The following is a 21,018-nucleotide window of genomic DNA, read 5'->3' as shown; positions in this document are numbered from 1 at the left end:
CAGAATTACAAATGTATTTATTAAGTTGTAACTTAATAGATGCAAGACTGAGCGTTGGGTTCATGGATCCGACTCAAATGCTAGGCTGCTTGTTGTGGCACATCGGTGGGCTTCTGAAATGAGAAAATATTGTTTACTTTTAATTGTTTTTGAAGCAATGGGCGCGTTTATTGGTTTATCTGAAGTACAGTCGTTAATATATTGTACTCACTACTTAATATTATTACACCTATAACCGTTATGCATGACGTGTTTGGGGCTCTCTATTGTAAATAATTTTTCACGTATTTCGTAGAATTGTAAACTATCTCCTCAACGGGAGTTTGATTGCACATTACTTGGATGCAAGGGCACTTGAATTTTAATACGGTTGGGCGCAATGGATACGGCAGACAAAAGACTATTTGTGTATTGAGCAACTGGAATGCCACTGTGAGAGTGTGTGTGTGCGTTGAATTTATATATAGGCATATTTACCCAGAAAAAAAGATGTTGAACAGCTTGTCAACCTCAATCAAAAAACGAACTGCACAAGTCTAATCTGAAACAGTAATGGGAACTATAATAGCTCTTTTCTTATCATATACACAACAGCAACAATAATAAAATAATAATTACAACAATAATAATAATAACAATCGTAACTGTAAAGATAGACGTTTGAATTGTTTAGAAATTTGACCATAAAATTGATGTACACCTTGATGGGGCATGCTTATCCTGGATCAAAAGCTTTGACATGCATTACAAGCTAAATTAGTCAGTGTTCTTTGTGTATTACATTTTCATAAAACATTTTAGATTAAATCAAAGGTGCTGTATTTGTCCAGAATCTTACGAAAAGTTTATACAGAGAAAGTGCAGAGTTATAAGATTAAAAGCAAACCTAGGTCGTTATTTCTGTACGTTTGCAGTTCCAAACCATTGTACTGTACATATAACAATGAACGTCAATATATTCTAGATAATATTCTGAGTGACATGCAAGTAACGATGGACATACAATTACAAATATTCGTATATACAGTATTTGTTATAAATTTTCTTTCATTTGCTATTGAAGAAGCAGTAATACTTACCAAACGTATTTGCTTCTACGCCTTATAAAAGCTAGACCCTTTGACTGCACCACTCATGCTGCTCTGTCTTCACCCAAATGTGTCCAGGTGAGTATTCTTGAAGACAGCTCGCACTACGATGAGCAACTTGTTGTTATGCAAATGCAACAAGTGTGGTTCATTTTAGGTGAGAGGTTGTGTCACTAACTGTTCATGATTGTTCACGGTCAAAATACATGTAGATATGCCCACATGGTGTTGAATTAATTGAACTACTTTATTCTAGAAAATTTACACGTGCGTCTTCCACCATGCAGTTATAAATATCCCCGTGATACAACATCTGCGCTGAGCAACTTTTTGTTATGCAAATATAATATCCCCATGATACAACATCTTCCACAAACTCAACACCACTGAAAGAAGGTGAATGTTGATAATTCTTTTTACCGGTAAGTCAATTTACCGACAATGTAGATGCATAACGATATCGATAAATCCGACAAGGCCCAACTGCCACTAGATGAAAGATGGAGAATAAATACCGCGATAAATCCACGCCCAACAGACGATAGATACGATGTCCCAATCAGCCCACATACCTATACATCCGAATAACTATACGTCAAAACGCAGATAAATCTGCTTGATTTACACTAAAATCGCAGGGTGTGTTAGCTGTAAAAAAAAAAAAAAAAAAAAAAAAAAAAATCAGTTACATCCACGATTAGCAAGACGATATGGTGACAGGGCAGAGTTAAATGTTTTCCACGAAACACGGCAAAAGTGCATTTTCATAAAAAGTAGCCTAATTTGCAAAACCTTCGAAACCAGGCATTGCGAAAACTATACCTCAGGTTGAGGGCAAAATGCGTCTGCATCTCGTAACACCCCTTTTGCACAGTCTAATTTTTTGTTAGTATCAATAACGTGCAAATTTTATCCAAAACGTTTTTTTAAATTTCCGTTATTAAAACCTTCGTTAGCGAAAACTCTCCACTGGCGTGTCATGAATCATGAATCAGAAAATGTTCGCATAACTTACATGTATACAAAAAGCTAGACTTTTGGCTTTCTGTCACCAGGATCCAGGATCTCGAAAGTTGCACGGGTGCGGACAAAAAATAAACATAATTTGATGCTGAGATGTGCTTTATCTCTGAGAAAAATTAGGTCATTTTTGTTGGTTTGTTTGTTGCTCGTTATTACCTTGAGTTTCAGGTTGTGTTCTTTATAGACTTTGAAAAATAGATGTTGAAAAATCGCTCAATTAATTCAAGAAGCCTATTTTTCTGACATATGGACGGCAAAATAAAAATGAGGCAATTAATTTACATTTATCAGTTTATAATGCATACAAGAACGAAATGTCAATTCTTGAAACAATATGGCATTTACTGTAAAAACACCCGCATCCCCGCACCCCACGCCAAGGGGGGGGGGGGGGGGGGGGGGGGGGGGGGGGGTAGGTAGGGTCGGCTTCGCATCCGCGGACCCCCTTCAAATAATCCTGGATTTGCCTCTGCCCGAAAAATTTAACCATTTTAGAGGGCGAACGGTACCATATAGGCCTACAGTTTAGAACTATGATTCCAATAGTCAAAATTCTAATTTCAAAAACCGAAGGGGGAGGGGGGTGGGGTCAGGACCCCCCTGAACCCCCCTTAATCCGCCACTGCGAAGCAAGGACTCGTAAATTGTTTAAATCAGGGTATTATATCGGTTAAATAAAGGCCAACTTAGACTTTCACTGAAACTGGGTTAATCGAACACTGCATTCATCGTTAGTACGTCAGAGTCGGTAGTCTGTTACAGTCTGAACAGAGGAGTTCTGGGAGAAGAACTGGTTACCTACACCAGGTAATCCTAACTTACTCTCACATTGTCTAAGGCGTTGTAAGGACTGTACGCATTCGTAGGCCTAGGTTATATTACTGCCAACGTAAAATGCAGATGGTTCATACGCGCCATCTAGAGTGTTCACACTTCCGCCATTCTACTGTACTGGTACATGTAGTTCTACTAGTATTTATGCAGATGTACATGCATACGCCGGGTACACATGTACCGGTATTTACTAAAGGGTATTTAGATGATAGGGGCCTAGACTGAAAGCTCCGGAGGACAGAGGTGAGACGTACGTGCTTGCCAAAGTGTAAATATTCGATATCACTCCATGTCACAAAGCCCAATCGTTACCTGGTTCCGACCCACTTAAGTTTAACCCACTATAACCACCCCGGAAGTCGATTTTTTTATTAGGTGCTTTATATTGTAACGATTTTACATAGCCTTAAAATTCATGGTAAAATTGCCGCAGTAAGCTTTAGCCTTTTGTTTACATTCTTGTGTGTGTTGAACTTTGAACCTTAAGTTGGAATGGCTTGTAAGTGGTATCAGTTTACTAAAGAGGGGATTGTGGTGTCCAGTAGAGGGGTTGGCGGTCAACCATTCAAGGCCGTCCACTTTTCCTCTGGCTGCCAGTCAGAGTAGCAGTGAACCATTCAAGGTCGTCCACTTTTGAAACCTATAAATACAGCTGCTCTACGCAGTGTTGGCCAGTTAGAGTTCAGTTAGAGTTACTGTAGAGTATAGTGGCGGTACTCAGTTAGAGTTACTGTAGAGTATAGTGGCAGTACTCAGTGAGAGTATAGTGTCAGACTTAGTTTCACAACTTAGTTTGAGTCAGTTTCACAATATAGTTCCAGTTAGTTTATTGTAGCTGAGTTGCAGTTGTTTAAATTAGAAGTACAGCAGTACAGCAAGAATAGAGACAGTGTTTAGTAAAAGATACAGAAACATGTACATTTGTGTTGAGAGTTATTCGTAGAAATAAAGTTTACAAAACAGCGACCTTGTTTTGTTGGTGGCAGCGAAGTAAGAGAACCGTACACTGGTGGCAGAAAAGCGGAGACCTCTACACTGGTGGCAAGCGCTGGGATACAGACTTTAACACGCCAAGAGAAAAGCTCAAGAAATCAAGAAATTCAAAATGCCTCCTAAAAAGGACAACAGATCTGACCAGGAGGAAGTGAGAAACCTGGAGGAACAGTTAGAAGAAGCCTGCAGAGCTCTTGAAGCTGAAAAAGAAAATTCTACTCACAGAATACAAAATGCTGTAGAAGAAGCAGAGGCAGAGAAAGAAAGATTAATTAGAAAAGCAAAAGAAAATGCGGACATCTTAGAGGCACGTGCTGAGGCTGCAGAACAGAGAGTCAGAGCCCTAGAGCGACAGAAAGAGACAGAAATAGAACACAGAGCCCAGAATGAACCCATATCAGAAACAATAACCCCTACACTTACCCCATTTCACAGAATTAACGGCCGTAGTAACTTTGAAATACCTTTGCCCAGACAGACTCTCTTTAGTGGAAAAGAATCCTGGGAGGGTTTCATTGAGCCATTCAAAGCACTAAGCCAGACTTGTGAATGGAGTGAGTCTGAGAAACTGTTTAGATTATGTAACAGTCTGCGTGGTGAGGCTGCTGATTTCGCCTTTGTGCAGTTGTCAGCAGAAGTGGTAAATTCCTACCCTCTGCTACAGAGGGCATTGCAAAACCGATTTCAAGAAAAGCGTACTACAAGCTCTTATCTATCAGAGCTAGAGAATAGAAAGCTTAGTTCAAGAGAGAAACTGCCAGAGTACATCTCCGATATTAGAAAGTTAGTGTTAAAAGGTTACCCGACGGCTGACTGCACCACACGTGAGACCATTGCATTGCGCCACTTCATAAAAGGGTTGCCAGACCATCAAGCCGCCGTGGCAGTGGGCATGAAAACGCCCAAAAATCTAGACGAAGCAAGGGAGGCCCTTGAAATGTATAACAGTCTAAGAGAAGAGGCAGTGAAAAGACCAAGTGTTAGGGCAGCAAATCCTGAGGCTGTTGTAACAGAAAGTCAGCTACACCAGCTTGAAAAGAAGTTTGACAAGAAGTTAGATGAAATTAAAGACTTGATAATGAAAGAGAAAGCAAAAGACAAGAAAAGTCCTCCACCACCCAAGTCAGAAAATTGGAAAAACAACATAGAGTGTTTCAAGTGCCATAGATATGGGCATCTGGCAAGAGAATGCAAGGCACCTGTGAAAGAGGCTCCGCATGTAAACAACCAGGGAAACTGAGAAGGGGCATTCCAGCCGGCCAGAATGAACCCCTAAAAACACCTGTTGACAGTGACATTGAAACCGTTAGTTGTAGAAATGCTAGTGTTTCTTGGCCAGTGAAGATTCAGGGCCAAGAAGTGAACTTTATTGTAGACACTGGTGCGTCAAAAACAATTATATCTACCCACATTTATGAACGAATTCCCCATGATTTTAGACCTGAACTGAAAAAGACTCATAGAAAATTGCAGTTGCAGGTTGCAGACAGTAGAAACATTGAAATTGAAGGCCATGTAGAAATAAGATTTCAGTCTGGTGAAGAAATGTTTGTATGGGACATGCTTGTAGCAAAAATAAAGGACGATGGTTTGTTAGGAATGGACTTCCTGTGCCATCATGATTTTTCACTGGGTGTGAACGGACTGAAACTTAATGGGAAGAGAGTGCCCTGTTTGGTTGAGAGGGAACCAAAGCATGCCTTAAGAGTGACAGTGACTAATGACGTTATTATTCCTGCAAACAGTGAGTTGATCATAGAAGGGACAGTCAATTCTAGCAAAATAAAATCAGGATTCGGACTGGTAGAGGCAATTCCAGAGAAGTCAAGTGATTTTCTGATCGGACATGTGCTAGTTGATCCTTTCAGAAGAGACAATAAAATACCTTTGAGACTCCTTAACCCCTCTAATGAAGACATTTCACTTTTGAAAGACACCTGCGCTGCTCATTTACATGAAGTAGACCATGTGATTGGTGATAAACTTGAAGATAGCCTTTCTGTGCCCATCTTACGAGCAGACTTAACCCCTGGTAAACAAAAGTCAGACTTAACCCTTCATAGCCCAGAATTGCCTGAGTACCTGGCTGACCTCTATAAACAGTCAGGTGAGAATTTGACTGACTTTGAAAGATGTGAATTAAAGAAACTCCTGCAGAAGCACAGTGATGTTTTTGCCAAGTCTTCCAGTGACATGGGTCACACATCTGTCGTGAAGCATAAGATCGTCACTGGTGATGCAAGACCCATAAAACAGCAGCCCAGAAGACCCCCTAGAGCGTTTGCTGGAGAAGAAGAGAAAATAATTCAGGAACAGCTCCAAAATGGTGTTATTAGAGAGTCCACCTCACCTTGGTCATCTCCACTAGTTTATGTCAAGAAAAAGGATGGAACAACAAGACCCTGTGTTGACTATAGACGCTTAAATGATGTAACAGTTAAAGATGCTTACCCTCTTCCTCGAATAAATGACTGTTTAGACTCTCTTGGTGGCTCAATTTTCTTTTCAATAGCTGATTGCCAGAGCGGGTATTATCAAATCGAGGTAGCAGAAGAAGATAAGCCAAAGACTGCATTTGTGACCAGAAATGGGTTATACGAATATAATGTTATGCCTTTTGGTCTTTCTAATTCTCCTTCAACCTTCGAACGGTGTATGGAACTGATTTTACGTGGTTTGCAGTGGCAGACAGTGTTGATTTACCTTGATGACATTATTGTGTTTGGTAAATCGTTTGAAGAACACTATAAGAGACTTGACGAGGTTTTTAATCGTCTTGGAAAAGCAGGGCTAAAACTGAAGCCAAGCAAATGCAGGTTGTTCCAGACTGAAGTTCAGTTTTTGGGACATGTAGTGACACAAGATGGCGTTAAACCAGATCCTGAGAAGGTAGAGTGTATAAAGAAATGGCCAGTTCCCAGGAATCTGACTGATGTACGTAGTTTTCTAGGACTGTGCTCATATTATCGTAGATTTATTAGAGGATTTTCAACAAGAGCTGCTCCAATTAATTACCTGCTCCAGGCCGGCCAGGCGTTTACTTGGACGGACTCTTGTCAGACAGCATTTGAGGACCTCAAAAGTGCCCTTACAGGTAATGAGGTAATGGCGTATCCGAGAGACGAAGGATTGTATATTCTCGACACTGATGCTTCAGCCACGGGCATTGGTGCCGTTTTATCTCAGTTACAGTGGTGTGAGAAGACCCAGAAAGAAATAGAGAAACCAGTCGCGTATGCAAGTAAGTCATTGACGAAAACTCAACGCCGTTACTGCGTGACTAGAAAAGAACTGCTTGCCGTTGTTACCTTTGTTCAACAATTTAGACACCATTTATTGGGTAGACAGTTTTTGGTACGAAGCGATCACAGTGCCCTCCGATGGGTTATGTCCTTTAAGGAGCCCAATGATCAGATGGCCAGATGGCTGGAAGTGTTATCACAGTATGATTTTAAAATAGAACACCGAGCAGGGGCTAGACACGGTAACGCAGATGCAATATCGAGATTTCCATGCGACCCAGATGAGTGTCCATGCTATGATGGAGAGTCCATTTTAAGCAATTTGCCATGCGAGGGTTGCGTACAGTGTAAAAAGAAACATGAACAATGGTCCAGATATCTGGAAGAAGACGTTGTCCCTTTAGTAACCAGAAGAATGACAGAAAACCGAAAGAAAGAACCAAAATCAGACAATGGAGTCTGTGGCAGTGGTCAAGTATCGGGAAACCAAGGAAAATGTCCAGTAAAATGTGTGTATACAGCAGCTTGTTCAGTTTTATTGACAGGCCTTTACACCCTACTGACATTGTTCTTTGTAATCCTGAGCTGGGTGACCATGAAATTCAAGTGTATCTTTAAGGAAGTTAGAGCACTTTCTCTTCGAAGGATGAGAGTTTCCAAGAAAAGGGAAGTGCTGCCTAGAGAAAACTTGACATTCAAGGATCAAGATTTTTCTCATGGTGATGAAGATACAGATCTCAGTGAATCTGAGAGTGACAGAGATAGACTTCCAGCCGAGTGGCTGGGCAGTTACACTGTGAATGAATTGTTTAATTTGCAGTGTAAAGACCCTGAGTTGAAGACTGTGCTGGACTGGAAGGAACAGTCATCACAGAGACCAGAGAGAGATAAAGTGGCCGCAGAAAGTCCTGCAGTACGACAGTTATGGTTGCTTTGGGACCAACTTGTGCTGCAGGAGGGCATTTTATATAAGAGATGGGAAACGTTAGATAAGACAGGTTCCTTTTTACAGATATTGGTTCCGAAAGAGATGAGGAATGAGGTGATGAAGGGCGTACATGACAAAGTCACGTCGGGTCACCTCGGTGTCAAGAAAACAGTGAGCAAGTTGAAAAGACACTTCTACTGGTACAAGATGAAAGAAAGTGTGAGAGATTACATAAGAAGATGTGCTATTTGTGGTGGGAGAAAAAGACCACGGTCAAGACCCAAGGCTCCTTTGCTAAGATATGCTGTAGGCGCTCCCATGGACAGAGTGGCAACAGACATCTTAGGACCTTTTCCAGTCAGTGAAAGAGGCAATAAATATATTCTATTAGCAATGGACCAGTTTTCCAAATGGGTGGAGTGCTATGCCATCCCTGACATATCAGCTAAAACTGTAGCACACAAGCTAGTGACAGAGTTTTTCTCTAGATTTGGCCTACCCCTTGATCTCCATTCAGACCAAGGTAGCAACTATGAGTCACAGTTATTCAAACAAGTATGTCAAGTATTAGAAATAAATAAAACCCGAACATCCAGCTATCATCCCTCAGGAAATGGAATGGTGGAGAGATTCAATATTGTGTTATGTGACATGATATCAGCTTACGTGTCAGAAGACCAACGGGATTGGGACATTCATTTGCCTTTATTGACTGCAGCATACAGGTGCTGTAAACATGAAAGCACTGGTTATTCCCCTAATTTGCTTATGTTAGGCAGAGAAGTTCACACAGCTACAGAACTGATCTTTGGAAAACCACCAGAAGACCGATCTGTGACGTCTCCTTCAGAGTATGTCAAATTGTTGCAAGAGAAAATGACTAGAATTCATGAAATAGTGAGATTGCATTTGAAAAAGGACTATCAAAGGCAGAAAAGAGACCATGACACCCGTATTTCGCAAAATAACTATAAAGTTGGTGACTTGGTGTTCTTACTAGATAGCACTAGAACAGTGGGACTGAGCCCAAAGCTGAAACGTGATAAATGGCAAGGACCTTTTGTTGTTGTCAAAAAGCACAGTGATTTGTTGTTTGCAGTGAAAGGCAAGCCTAAGTGTAAAATGAAGATCGTGCACCATGACCGTCCTAAGCCATTTTTAAGTGACCAAGTTCCAGATTGGGTGTCAAGTTTGCAGAAATGTGTACATAAAGGTAATTATGTAGAAGGCAGTCCACTGAAACATGAGGGAAGTGCCATCAAACACAGGATGAAGCAGAGTGGTCAATCTAAACAAGTGCAAGTACCCAAGAACCAACCCGACAGTGATTTGAGAAATGAGGGAAGACCACAAAGGAAAAGAAGACCTCCCAAGAGATTTGCTGATTGACTGTGACAATGAACTTTTAAAATGAACATTATTATTAATCAGACTTTGAACTTTAAAGTGAACATTATTATGAATCAGACTATGAACTTTAAATGATTATCATTATTAACCCAATGTTGAACTTAAGAGTAATTTTATTTAATCAAAGTGACACTGAACTATTGAATGAACTTTATGAACTGACTGAATTTTTAACTGCTTAAATGTTTCAGAATATTTTTAGTTTTAACTGATTTAGTAGTTGGGCAGATCCCCGGTGGGATCAGACCTAGGGGGGGAGAGTGTAACGATTTTACATAGCCTTAAAATTCATGGTAAAATTGCCGCAGTAAGCTTTAGCCTTTTGTTTACATTCTTGTGTGTGTTGAACTTTGAACCTTAAGTTGGAATGGCTTGTAAGTGGTATCAGTTTACTAAAGAGGGGATTGTGGTGTCCAGTAGAGGGGTTGGCGGTCAACCATTCAAGGCCGTCCACTTTTCCTCTGGCTGCCAGTCAGAGTAGCAGTGAACCATTCAAGGTCGTCCACTTTTGAAACCTATAAATACAGCTGCTCTACGCAGTGTTGGCCAGTTAGAGTTCAGTTAGAGTTACTGTAGAGTATAGTGGCGGTACTCAGTTAGAGTTACTGTAGAGTATAGTGGCAGTACTCAGTGAGAGTATAGTGTCAGACTTAGTTTCACAACTTAGTTTGAGTCAGTTTCACAATATAGTTCCAGTTAGTTTATTGTAGCTGAGTTGCAGTTGTTTAAATTAGAAGTACAGCAGTACAGCAAGAATAGAGACAGTGTTTAGTAAAAGATACAGAAACATGTACATTTGTGTTGAGAGTTATTCGTAGAAATAAAGTTTACAAAACAGCGACCTTGTTTTGTTGGTGGCAGCGAAGTAAGAGAACCGTACACTGGTGGCAGAAAAACGAAGACCTTTACAATATACATGCCAAGTTAAGAAGAATCTAATACACCAGCACTGATTTTTTTAATTCAGTGGGTTTGTTGGCACACTGTTTCGTGTGATTCCGTTTGTGTCTAGAACTGACAATTTAAACTCTATACGTCTTTTTCTTTTTTTGTCGCCCCCTTTCTCTCTTTCTCAGCTCTCACACTTTTGTCAGGCCTTACATGCTAGGTGCATTGTGCTCACGACAGGTAAGGGCCCAAAGGCCTCACACACACCCGTGCATAATGATTTTAAAATGTATATTTTTTAATTTTTCAGTGGTTGCCCGCGTTGATCAGTAAACATGGACCAAACAAACTGGGAATATGACTTCAGCAACAAATCACGTGGTGTAGCAATTATCATCAATAATGAGACTTTTGAAAATGATGCAGAAAAAAATAGAGATGGTAAACAAGGGATCATTTCTGGGAAAATATGAAATGATGTCATTTCTCTAAGTTATATAATTTTAAACTTTAAAGTGGCACTTAATTGTTGGTTTTGTAGCAAAAATTTGATTTCAAATGCAAAATCTTGGATATTGTTGTTTATTATAAAGTTATTATATGGAAAGTTTATTATGTAGTAAGTTATATCATTTTATTGTGTTTCACTGAGAGAATATAATATATAATTATATATTGTTATTTTCAATTGTAGGATCCAGAAGAGATGAAAAGTCGCTATACCAGGCATTTAAAACATTGGGCTTCAAAGACATTAGAGTCCTTCGAAATTTGACTGCATCTGCTATGTATCACACTTTGTTCAAAGGTAAGCAATTAATGCTTTTAAAAATGGAAATAATTCTGGAACTTTTTGTTTTTGCTCTTTGGTGCAGGGGTAGAAAAGTGGTAAGAGTAATAATACTTTATCATATCTTTAATTTAACTTCAGCCTTAACTTAACTTAATTTACCTACAAAGAATTGCTTTTTTTTTTGTTGTGGTGGGATATTTAGTATTGTTGTTTGAAAACTGAAAGAGAATCATAACCATTTCTATAAAAGTGCAGACTAATTTTCATCAAGAATTTATTTATTTAGCATCCAGGGAGAATCACTTAGACTCAGATTGCTTTGCTTGTGCCATATTCAGTCATGGGGGTGAGCTACAGGGTCCCCCTATTGCGGATGCCAGTGGTGATAGCATTGTTTCAATGCATGGAATGGTGTATGGAACAGACAATAGGCCCATCCATATCAAGCTGCTTTTGGAACTTTTTAGAGACAACAAGTGCCCCACCTTGAGGGGAAAACCAAAAATATTTCTCTTGCAGGTAAATTATACCATTGTCAATGCTCATTTTCCCTATTCAAAGCTCAATGTTAGCATGTAATAGCTGAAACCTTCATTTGTTAGGCATACCAAACAACCCCCCCTTCCCACAAAACAGTGACAAAAAAAATGAATGAATTATAAAAATACATAGTCCAATTTTTAAAAAGACTGCAATTCCATTCTCTCTGCTTAAGGCGCCCTTTTACATTGAATAGTACACTTAGAGAGCATTCAGTTATCTATCTCTCACAGTGCACCTCTATAGTTAAGCATACTTAACTGCGTCGAAGAGTCTAAAGGCTCATTCCCATTTTACATAGATGTATATATATACTCTACGGGGACTCTTGTTGGTGAACAGCAATTAGATGAAGAGATTAACACTCTTCTTTCTGGTGTCGAGTAGAATACAGTAAAGCTGGTGATTGTACGAGTATGTTGGAAATAAAAGGAGGCGTGTTAATCAGTTAAAGGGATAATAACTCTTCGTATGAGATCTATATTTCACAATAAAAACCTTGTGAATAACTCATAGAAATATAATATATTCTGTTTTACCACAAAAACAGCAGTTATAACTATTATTCTGATATCTGAACTTGTCTTTAGACCACGTGACCTCCATTGATGTCTATACTCTGTTAAAATCTCTTAAGAGATTTTAACAAAAAACCAAACTTTTTAGAAAAAAAACAGGGACTATCTTTGAATGTAAAAATGGATTCATTAACCATTGGTAAGTATGGGAAAATTGATGTTTACTCCAGGAAAATTCATTTTTTGGCCAAAACAAAGAGTTATTATTGCTTTAAACTGATTTAATTCAGCTATAGTTCCCGCAGAGTTGGATTGAACTATGTAGAATGATAGTGTCATTGGGAGTGAGCCCTTAATTATCTCAAAAGCATGTAAATATGGGTTTGTAACAGTAGTGATTTGGTTTAAAAAAAAATGACCCATACTGTTTTGTCCTGCAGGCTTGCCGTGGTTATAAACTAGATGATGGAGTTGAGATTGAAGAGATTTGTGACCAGGATTATGATGTGTGTGATGCACCAGCTGGTACCATTGATGTTCCTGATGATGCTGACATGAGCAATCCTGCAATACAGAGAGACATACCTATCTTTAATAATTTCATAACTGTATATGGAACTCCTCCAGGTAATGTCTTTGATGTGGTTATTACCCGAGCCTGTCCTAACTGCAAATTTTGATCTATGACCCCATTCCCAGAGATTAGATCGATCCAACTAGATAGACCTAACTCCTTGGGGGTTAACGCTAAATAGCTGTCAGCCGATCGTGCACGACAGTTAATTACCCCCCAACAGCTTGTAGTAGGCGGGACAGACATTAAAGCCTGATTATCGGACAGTAATCTAGTGAGACTCCCCACTGGGATAGATAGATCTAAAATCTATGGGAATGCCCCCTATGTGATAAGTACTCCTAGAACATTTATTCAATATGCAAGTGCCTGCATACTAGTACACTCTGTACAGGTCTTAATGTACCAGCCTGTCTAAAAATTGAAATGTTTGCTCTGAAAGGCAGCACAGCATAATAAATTGCTTTTGTCTTTTTTCTTTTAAACATGGAGCTGTTTTCCAGCAACCAACTTACAGTTTGAATTATTTTAACATACAATGTATCTTGCTTTGTATATGTACCATTAACACGTGTACTGTATATTTAAATTTCAGGCTTTTTTGCTTTTAGAAAGAAGAAAGGCTCTTGGTTTATTCAAAGTTTATGCAGCGTGATAGAGAAGTATGGCACCACAATGGGATTCCAGCACATGCTTACACGTACTGCCCACGTCATGGCTACAGAATATGAATCTTACAATCCAAATAAAGAACATTTGAGTGGAAAGAAGTCAGTGTGCAGTGTTGTCTCAAAATTACATAAAGAAGTATACTTTCGACCAAAGACAATTTGGCATTAATTTAACAGTTTGCAGCAGGACAAAATAGTGGTAAATGTACCACTTGACCCTCTCTTGGATTTGGTGGTTATCATTTATATACCAAAAAAAAAAAAAAAAAATTAGAGCATACCATGGCATACAATGTGTATAAGATCAGTAGGAAGACCACAACACACACTATAGGGTTTTGTACAAATTTATTGCATAAAGCGGAATACAAAATATATTTGTCAACTGATATGCTTGCAAGATTCTTCACCAGTTCTAAAATTCACGTAAGGCTGTTTTGACAGGGTCTAAAATTAATATAGGAGACATTAAATTTTTTGTCTCACTGGTTAAAATATTTGATTGAAGCTTTTTTATGTATTATGCAAAAGGCATAAATTTAGTAGCTTTTATTAATGTACTATATTTTGCACAGAAAACACTTAATGTCCTTGTAAATGTACAACTAGACAAAAAAAAATACTAAAAATAATAATTTCAACATCATATCACTGTAACTCCTTATAATTGCTAGACTGTACATTGCAATTAGCAATTATTTTTTATACAAAATATATGATTTTCATGGTAGAAAAAAATAGGCATGTATTTTGTGGCATCCCATTTCTAGTTTTCCACAACTTCCAGAAGAGAATAATTAACTGTTTAAAAGAGAACAGGGTTTGTATGGAAAAACACTTACAGAACCATTTTTTTCTAGGAAATGTGGGTATTGTTATCTGAATTATTATATATAACAGCTGTATAATTATAGTTTTTTTTAATTTAATTAAAGTATTTGGTAATTAATGCTTAAGTAAACTAGCCCACTGCATAATAACAATATTATCAAAATTCAAAGAATTCAAGGCATGTGGAGTTGCAGAGGAGGAGTTTCGACTGTAATGTGCAATTCCTGTTTGTGAAGGGATACTATAGACAAAGCAGAGATGGATGCTAAGAAATGTAATGATATATTTTCATGATTTTAAAAGTATGATGCCAGTTATATATGTATGGGACAGATGCTTTAAGAGAAAATAAAATCAGTTTGCCTCCATAGAAAAATCATAATGAGTTTTGTCTGTCATTTTTTATTATAAGTCAATATTGATTTTATTTTGAGAAAACATATTCTTTGTGTTCTGATGTCTTAATTGTCAATAAGTGATCTAATCACTGATAGGAAATATAATGTCCTTGGTCAGTGTTGAAGTGACACATGGTATTAAATCATATTCCTCAAAGAGAGCTTTATGGGTGTCCCCAAGAGCCTGCTGGACATCACAAGTCGCCAGTTGGGATACACGCATTAACAGGGTTAAAAGGTCCAACCTCTCACTCTCCTCCTCCTGCTCGCTTTCCTTTTCAAGCATCTCACAAAGATGATGTATGAAACAAGAGGCATTTTTGTATTTTTTGAAATGACTTGCTGTAGGCATAGTTATGTCCCATGACCATTTTCCTAATAAATTGACAGAAATAATGATCTAATGATAAAATATCTTGTTAGACAAGAGAAAAAACTTGTATTATGATGATAACTTCATTTTTATGAAATAAATGAAATTTTCTACTGGGGATAAAGAATGATTATTTCCCCTGCAAAATGTCTATTTGTTTTGAAGGAACAACATTTATACTATAAATATTACATATAATTTTGATATTTACAAAACATTAAGCTGGAAGAACTTATAAGTGTACCTGGAATCACAGAGGTGGCTACCAAAAAATCGGCCTCTGCTGGAATACGGTATTTCTTTGTCTCTTCAGGTTTATATTTTGTTCCTAGTGGAAAAAAATCTGCACTTTCTTTTTCAAATGTAATATCCTGATCTGCCTGGGAAAATGAAAAAAAAAAATTACATTTCAGTGTTGATATTATTTATGTCAAAATAATTTAAATGGAAATTTAACTCTTCAAGACTCAGTGTTATGTAATACATGAATACCTAAGAACATTTTCAAATGCCTATTGTAAGTCTCTAAGGCCGCATTCTCAACGAATTGAGCCAGGCTTTACAAATCCTGAGAACTAAAAATGGCAGACGTACATGAAAGAAAAACCGCCTAATCTTTTTATAGTCTCTCCGCCTCTCACACGCCTCCCCACACGTCGTCCCTGCGGGGTACAGTAATTAAATCTCGGCTCCGTTCGCCATGCGGAAGCTACCTGAGAAATATTAACTGCGCATGCTCATCAGTTAAACTCGTGGTGAAGAAAGCATGGCGGCTAAAGGCGAGCGAAGGAAAAAAGCTCTTCTGTTCTATTATCTTTCAAAACAGAGATGAAAAAGGAATGAATTGGCCCGTAGAGCAGCAATGAATCGACTATCTACGGAGATAATATCACCAGAGATATTCACGGAGATATTCATGTTCGGAGCCGAGATTTAATTACTGTACCCCGCAGGGACGACATGTGGGGAGGCGTGTGAGAGGCGGAGAGACTATTAAAAGATTAGGCGGTTTTTCTTTCATGTACGTCCGCCATTTTTTGTTCTCAGGATTTGTAAAGCCTGGCTCAATTCGTTGAGAATGCGGTCTAAATAACATAATATTGTATCAAAATGAGTAGGAAGCACTTAAAGATAAATATTAAGCAAGCGTGGACTCCCAATAAGGTATAAAAACCATACTTGCAAGTTTCTTATTTAGACTAAAATAAAGTTGACATGCCAAGTCATAAACCAAATTAAGCTCTCATTTAGCTAAAAAATTGAAAACTGAAATTTCTTCAAATTTTTGGTTGTAAATTGACCTATTTATCTGTCCCTCCAGTTCATTATCTGCTTAATTATGTACTACAGCGAGCACATTTCATATTCATCACTCTCACTCCCATGTATTGACATATAGTTGCGCATGGGACTGTATACTTATTCAAATGAAACTGCTGTGGGATATTTATAGCATAGAAAAAAATAGAAAATGTACGTTCAAATATAATTTTTCTGGAAATATAAAACAATGTCCATTGGTATTAGTGGTTTTTGGTCCTGTTTTGCAGCAGAAATTTGACTTAAAATGCATCTTGAATTTGAATAAAACAGTTGCCCACCAATCTGTAACATATTGCACATTACCTGATTAGAGAAAAAATTCCAACTAAATATGGACATTGATTTCCTTTGAAGTTTGGGATTTGTGGCAGAAATTCGACTTTAAATGGATCTTTAACTTGAATAAAACAGATGATCATCAATCTGTAATGTACATACCTGAATGAGGAAAATCTTGGGTTTTCCAGCCAAGGAGGGACATTTGTTTCCTTTGAAAGGTTGAAGCAACTCTTCCACTGGGATAGACCGATCTTTACCAAGGATGAGACCTTCCCTCCCACGGGTCAATATGATACACATAAAACATGCCATATCTTGGTGATTTTCCTTAGCAACTAAAATTAAACAATGTTTTTTACATTATTTACAAAAATATTTTGGCAGTGATTTAACATAACAAGACATATATTTCTTATGAAACATCAAGGGTCCATGCAGATTAACTGCAGAGTGCATCTAACAAAATCATGCAGAGGACAGAGAACAATGACATCAAGTTTAATGCCACAAAAATCAAAAAGCTTGACTCAAAATTTTACACACTCTATGCCAGACCTCCCACCAATAGTAACACATAATATCCCAATCTGAACTCAAGCTTCTTGGCACCTATATAAGCAATGATCTGAAATGTGGTACTCATGCGGATCATACATGTATAAAAAAAGCATTTGCAAGACTTTTTTCCATCAACTGAAATGAGACAAGCTCAGAACTCCGAATTTACCAAAGAACTGTGCACTCAATTCTAGAATATGCCTGCCAAGTGTGGTACACGGACTATTGCGTAGAGCAACGTATACTCTTCAATTGTGTCCAAAGTTGTGCACTGAGGATAACTTCCCCAATTTACATTATGGTTTAGCTCTGACCCAGTCAAATATGCTTATAAGAACTTTAGATAAAATAAGAGAAGATCTGTGCAAAACTTTCTTTTACAAAATAAATGAACCCTCAGACAAACTGAACTTAAATCAATTTTTTTAGCAATCCAATCATTTTTAAGACCAAACAACAGAAAATGAGATATTATGTGCCAAATTCCAATACATAAAGATTTCATTCCTCCATTATTCCATATGTTTTTTTTAAATTTCACATAGTAAAATGCATTATTGTATTTCATGGTCAGTAGTTATGAAGCTCCAGAAGCAGTCTTTTAACTAATGGGTAGTTTCATTCAAACATGAAGCATTTCATTATGATTGCAATGCTCTTTAAATTTCATATACAACCTCAACCCTCTGGATTGCAATCTTAAATATAAATCATTATAATGATTTTTATTTTAGCATTTATCATTAAACCTGTCATACATGTACCTCTTGCAAGACAATCTTTTATCTCCTCAGCTGAAAAATTGTTTTTTAGCGACACCTGAAACTTTAGATCTTCCAATTTTCCATATAATTTTGCAGCATCCACATCTTTCCTGAAATTAAACATATATTAAGTCTTATAGGATCCTATAAGATCCTATAGGATTCTATAGGAAATTGGCCCAATTTCCTATAGGATCTTATAGGGTTCTACAGGACTTTTTCGTTAGGGTATGTAAATGATAAATGTCCACACCTACTTGAAAATTCTACTGGTATAAGTAGGAAGGCTACTTTAACTTAAAAAAGTCCTATTCATGAACATGCTACAAAATATTGTCTTCAATTAAAAAATGTACCAGTATCTATAAAAAAAACCCCTTTCAAACTGACAATTATTAAGAGATTTAAATCAATTATTAAGTGGTCTATGACAAAGTTTACCAATAGGAGAAGGTTATTTACATCAATGGCAGATTCATAAGAATTGAATGTTTGTTTTTCATCTTATAATAACAAAAAGTTTGAATCCATGAAAACTCAACCACTTTATCCTACAGATATCCTAAGGAAGACGGGTCAGATTTTCAAGATTACATTGACAGGTATCTAATTTTTTTTTGTCAGAGGACAGTCAAAAATGGATGGATCAAGGAAGATTATTTGGAAGACTGTCAGACAATATTTCTGGATCTGCTCCTGTTAATCTTACTCTGAATTTCTTTAAGAGCTGAAAATGATATGCGCTCTCATCTTTGGGTATTAATATTCAAAAAATAAACAATTAAAATGAAGCAAAAAAAAAAAGGACTAATGGCAACCAAATGAAATCTAAACTTAGACTAATTTTGTCTCATTGTACCTTTTAATGTCACTGCCTTTAAACTCCATGATGTTGAATATGATTGCTTTTCCCATGTATCTATAGTCCATTGGATATTCATTCTCTGGACCTGCTCTTACATGAGCCACCTGTTTGTCTGGCCTAAGATAAAAACAAATAATCTAATATTATCACTAAAGTAGCAAAAATATCATACAAGAACTAAATATCAAATCTGATTCAATTGGAACTAAAGGAGTATACTATCATTAATGTGTATTCTCTCTTGGCTTGTAATCAAATAATAAATTACACCTACAGGTTGTGTGCATGTGTCACTTCGATTAAATTGGCTAGACTCGGTAGCAGAGGACCAGATGACCCCCTTGGTTCTCGGACCAGTAATTTTATCCTTTTAAAAATCATCTAGAATAATTAACATGTGAAGATGTTTGTGTTAAGAGATGTGTTGCTTGTTTGATACACTGTGTCTGGCACGTGGTTCCAGCTGTGTTCTCCTTCAATTTAACAGGATTTTTTTTGGTCCTCTAGTGTTAGTTTTTGGTTCTCAACAGGATGTCATCCATAACATTAAATCAGTGCATGAGGCCTCATAGATCCAGGACATGATAGTTTGTGCTACTAGTACTAGTACTTATATAGTACTGAGTATATACATTAATTTTTATTACAGCACAAATAATTTCGATCAATTACCTTTTATCTTTCCCTAAATCTACGAATCCTCCTCTGCTGGGAGGAGTGTCAGTTTCTGTGTCATCCATCTTCAACTTAAACACTGAATATCAACCCTATAAATATATATAAGCAGAGCCAATATTGCTTGATTTAATCATATTACATGTACATGTACTTACAGTCAGTTAAAGTTAACAATTAAAGCCAGGTCCGAATGTCCATATTAAAATACGAATCCCTTAGTCTGTAATTTACCACATCAGGCAATTTAGATTGCAGAAGAATGCAAAATTAAGGCAATGCTGTACGATGTTACATGTATTACATGTACAATAATTTCTACGTGTGCCATGTAGTACAGATAAAAAAACTTTTTAAGCACTACCGGTTACAGTAATGTACTTAGTTAAGTATAATGTGTCTACGCTTTTATACCAGTAAATTGTTTACGTATGGCGTCACTATATTGTTTGCATTCTAAGTAACCAGTGGAGACAGTATACATTTACACAAACCCAATAAAATAATTTAGAAGTCTTGATGTACCTGTTTACGTAGAGACGGGAAAAGGAAGAAGGAAGCGGCATTTAACATACTTCAAGAAAAGCTACTCCAGTACCCGGTCTCTATGAATATGAGCAATAGAAGAGGACATGAACACTGAAAAGTTTCACATATTCTTATTCTTTATAAATTTCTTGGTCTCTTCTTGAGCTCTTTGTATTGCATATGACACAAATATTATGAACACTTTTTCGGAAACATATGCATGCACTTTTTCGCCATCTATAGGATAAAATCATTAATGCTGAAAGCAAAAGTGAAAGTGACCATGTCTGTTTTCAGCGCGGTGGATATAGTGATTTGTGGCTTTTGTGGTTTTGATAAAAAGAGTTCATTAGGTAGATGTTTGAAAGAAGGGTGTATACTCTTTAAGTCATAATATTTATCAAAATGATAGATATGAAACACGTACACTGCCTGAAGCAGTTTACTGTACTCTCAGTAGGAGAAGTGTGGTACATGTGTCGTATGTGCTGCTTGTGATAGCTGCATTCAGTATATTTTTCACCACAGCAGTTGAATTTGGATAAATGTCCTGTAAAAATACTGTTTTATAAAGTTATAATTTGTTGTGATTTAAATAGATTTGTAAATTTATAGAATGATTTTGTGTATCTTTTTTTAGTGTTAACTTTTAATTAGAAAAAGTGAGGCTTGCCATGTACATGTGTTAGATAACTTTCCTTACTGAACAAGTATTTTGTTTTTGCAAAAAATTAAAAGAAGCAAGGGAATATACTAATTAATTTTTGTGAACTACTTAAGTAATTGATTATTTTAATAATTGTTACAATTAACAGAATCCATTTTTTAGAACAAATGTAATCTGCCCTTATAGAAATATTATTAAGAACATGTTTGTATCTAAGCTAAAATGTTTTTTAAGTATCTACATGTTTGAATTATC

At 37.1% G+C, this 21,018-nt stretch overlaps 2 protein-coding genes and 1 long non-coding RNA gene across 6 annotated transcripts; 1 reads left to right on the top strand and 2 right to left on the bottom strand.

Moving 5' to 3' along the window:
* LOC106174546 (uncharacterized) lies at nucleotides 1-1,738 on the bottom strand. Its single transcript, XR_001239607.2, has 3 exons — nucleotides 1,080-1,738; nucleotides 478-541; nucleotides 1-113 (listed from the first exon to the last, which is right to left on the bottom strand). It is a non-coding gene; the product is annotated as an uncharacterized LOC106174546 (long non-coding RNA).
* Nucleotides 1,739-2,785: 1,047 nt separating this feature from the next.
* Nucleotides 2,786-14,715, top strand: LOC106174579 (caspase-7). 4 transcript variants are annotated; one of them, XM_013556197.2, is made up of 6 exons: nucleotides 2,786-2,918; nucleotides 10,717-10,847; nucleotides 11,101-11,214; nucleotides 11,486-11,718; nucleotides 12,698-12,884; nucleotides 13,427-14,715. In XM_013556197.2, exons 2-6 carry the CDS (start codon nucleotides 10,742-10,744, stop codon nucleotides 13,669-13,671), a joined length of 885 nt encoding a protein of 294 aa, XP_013411651.2. In that variant the 5' UTR covers nucleotides 2,786-2,918; nucleotides 10,717-10,741; the 3' UTR covers nucleotides 13,672-14,715. The 4 variants fall into 4 exon arrangements, with proteins under 4 accessions (XP_013411651.2, XP_086859423.1, XP_013411653.2 ...); XM_087003297.1 differs by having other exon boundaries at nucleotides 13,443-13,658; XM_013556199.2 differs by lacking the exon at nucleotides 2,786-2,918 and adding an exon at nucleotides 3,029-3,188.
* Nucleotides 13,834-20,213, bottom strand: LOC106174578 (caspase-3). The gene is made up of 7 exons (XM_013556196.3): nucleotides 20,094-20,213; nucleotides 19,566-19,660; nucleotides 18,888-19,010; nucleotides 18,029-18,138; nucleotides 16,866-17,041; nucleotides 15,349-15,484; nucleotides 13,834-15,106 (listed from the first exon to the last, which is right to left on the bottom strand). Exons 2-7 carry the CDS (start codon nucleotides 19,631-19,633, stop codon nucleotides 14,814-14,816), a joined length of 906 nt encoding a protein of 301 aa, XP_013411650.2. The 5' UTR covers nucleotides 19,634-19,660; nucleotides 20,094-20,213; the 3' UTR covers nucleotides 13,834-14,813.
* Between the last annotated feature and the right edge of the window lie 805 nt (nucleotides 20,214-21,018).

The sequence above is a fragment of the Lingula anatina genome, chromosome 2 (genome assembly GCF_051362555.1).
Source record: "Lingula anatina isolate TDL-2025a chromosome 2, LinAna3.0, whole genome shotgun sequence".
Classification (NCBI taxonomy): domain Eukaryota; kingdom Metazoa; phylum Brachiopoda; class Lingulata; order Lingulida; family Lingulidae; genus Lingula; species Lingula anatina.
This window is presented reverse-complemented; position numbering and strand designations above follow the sequence as displayed.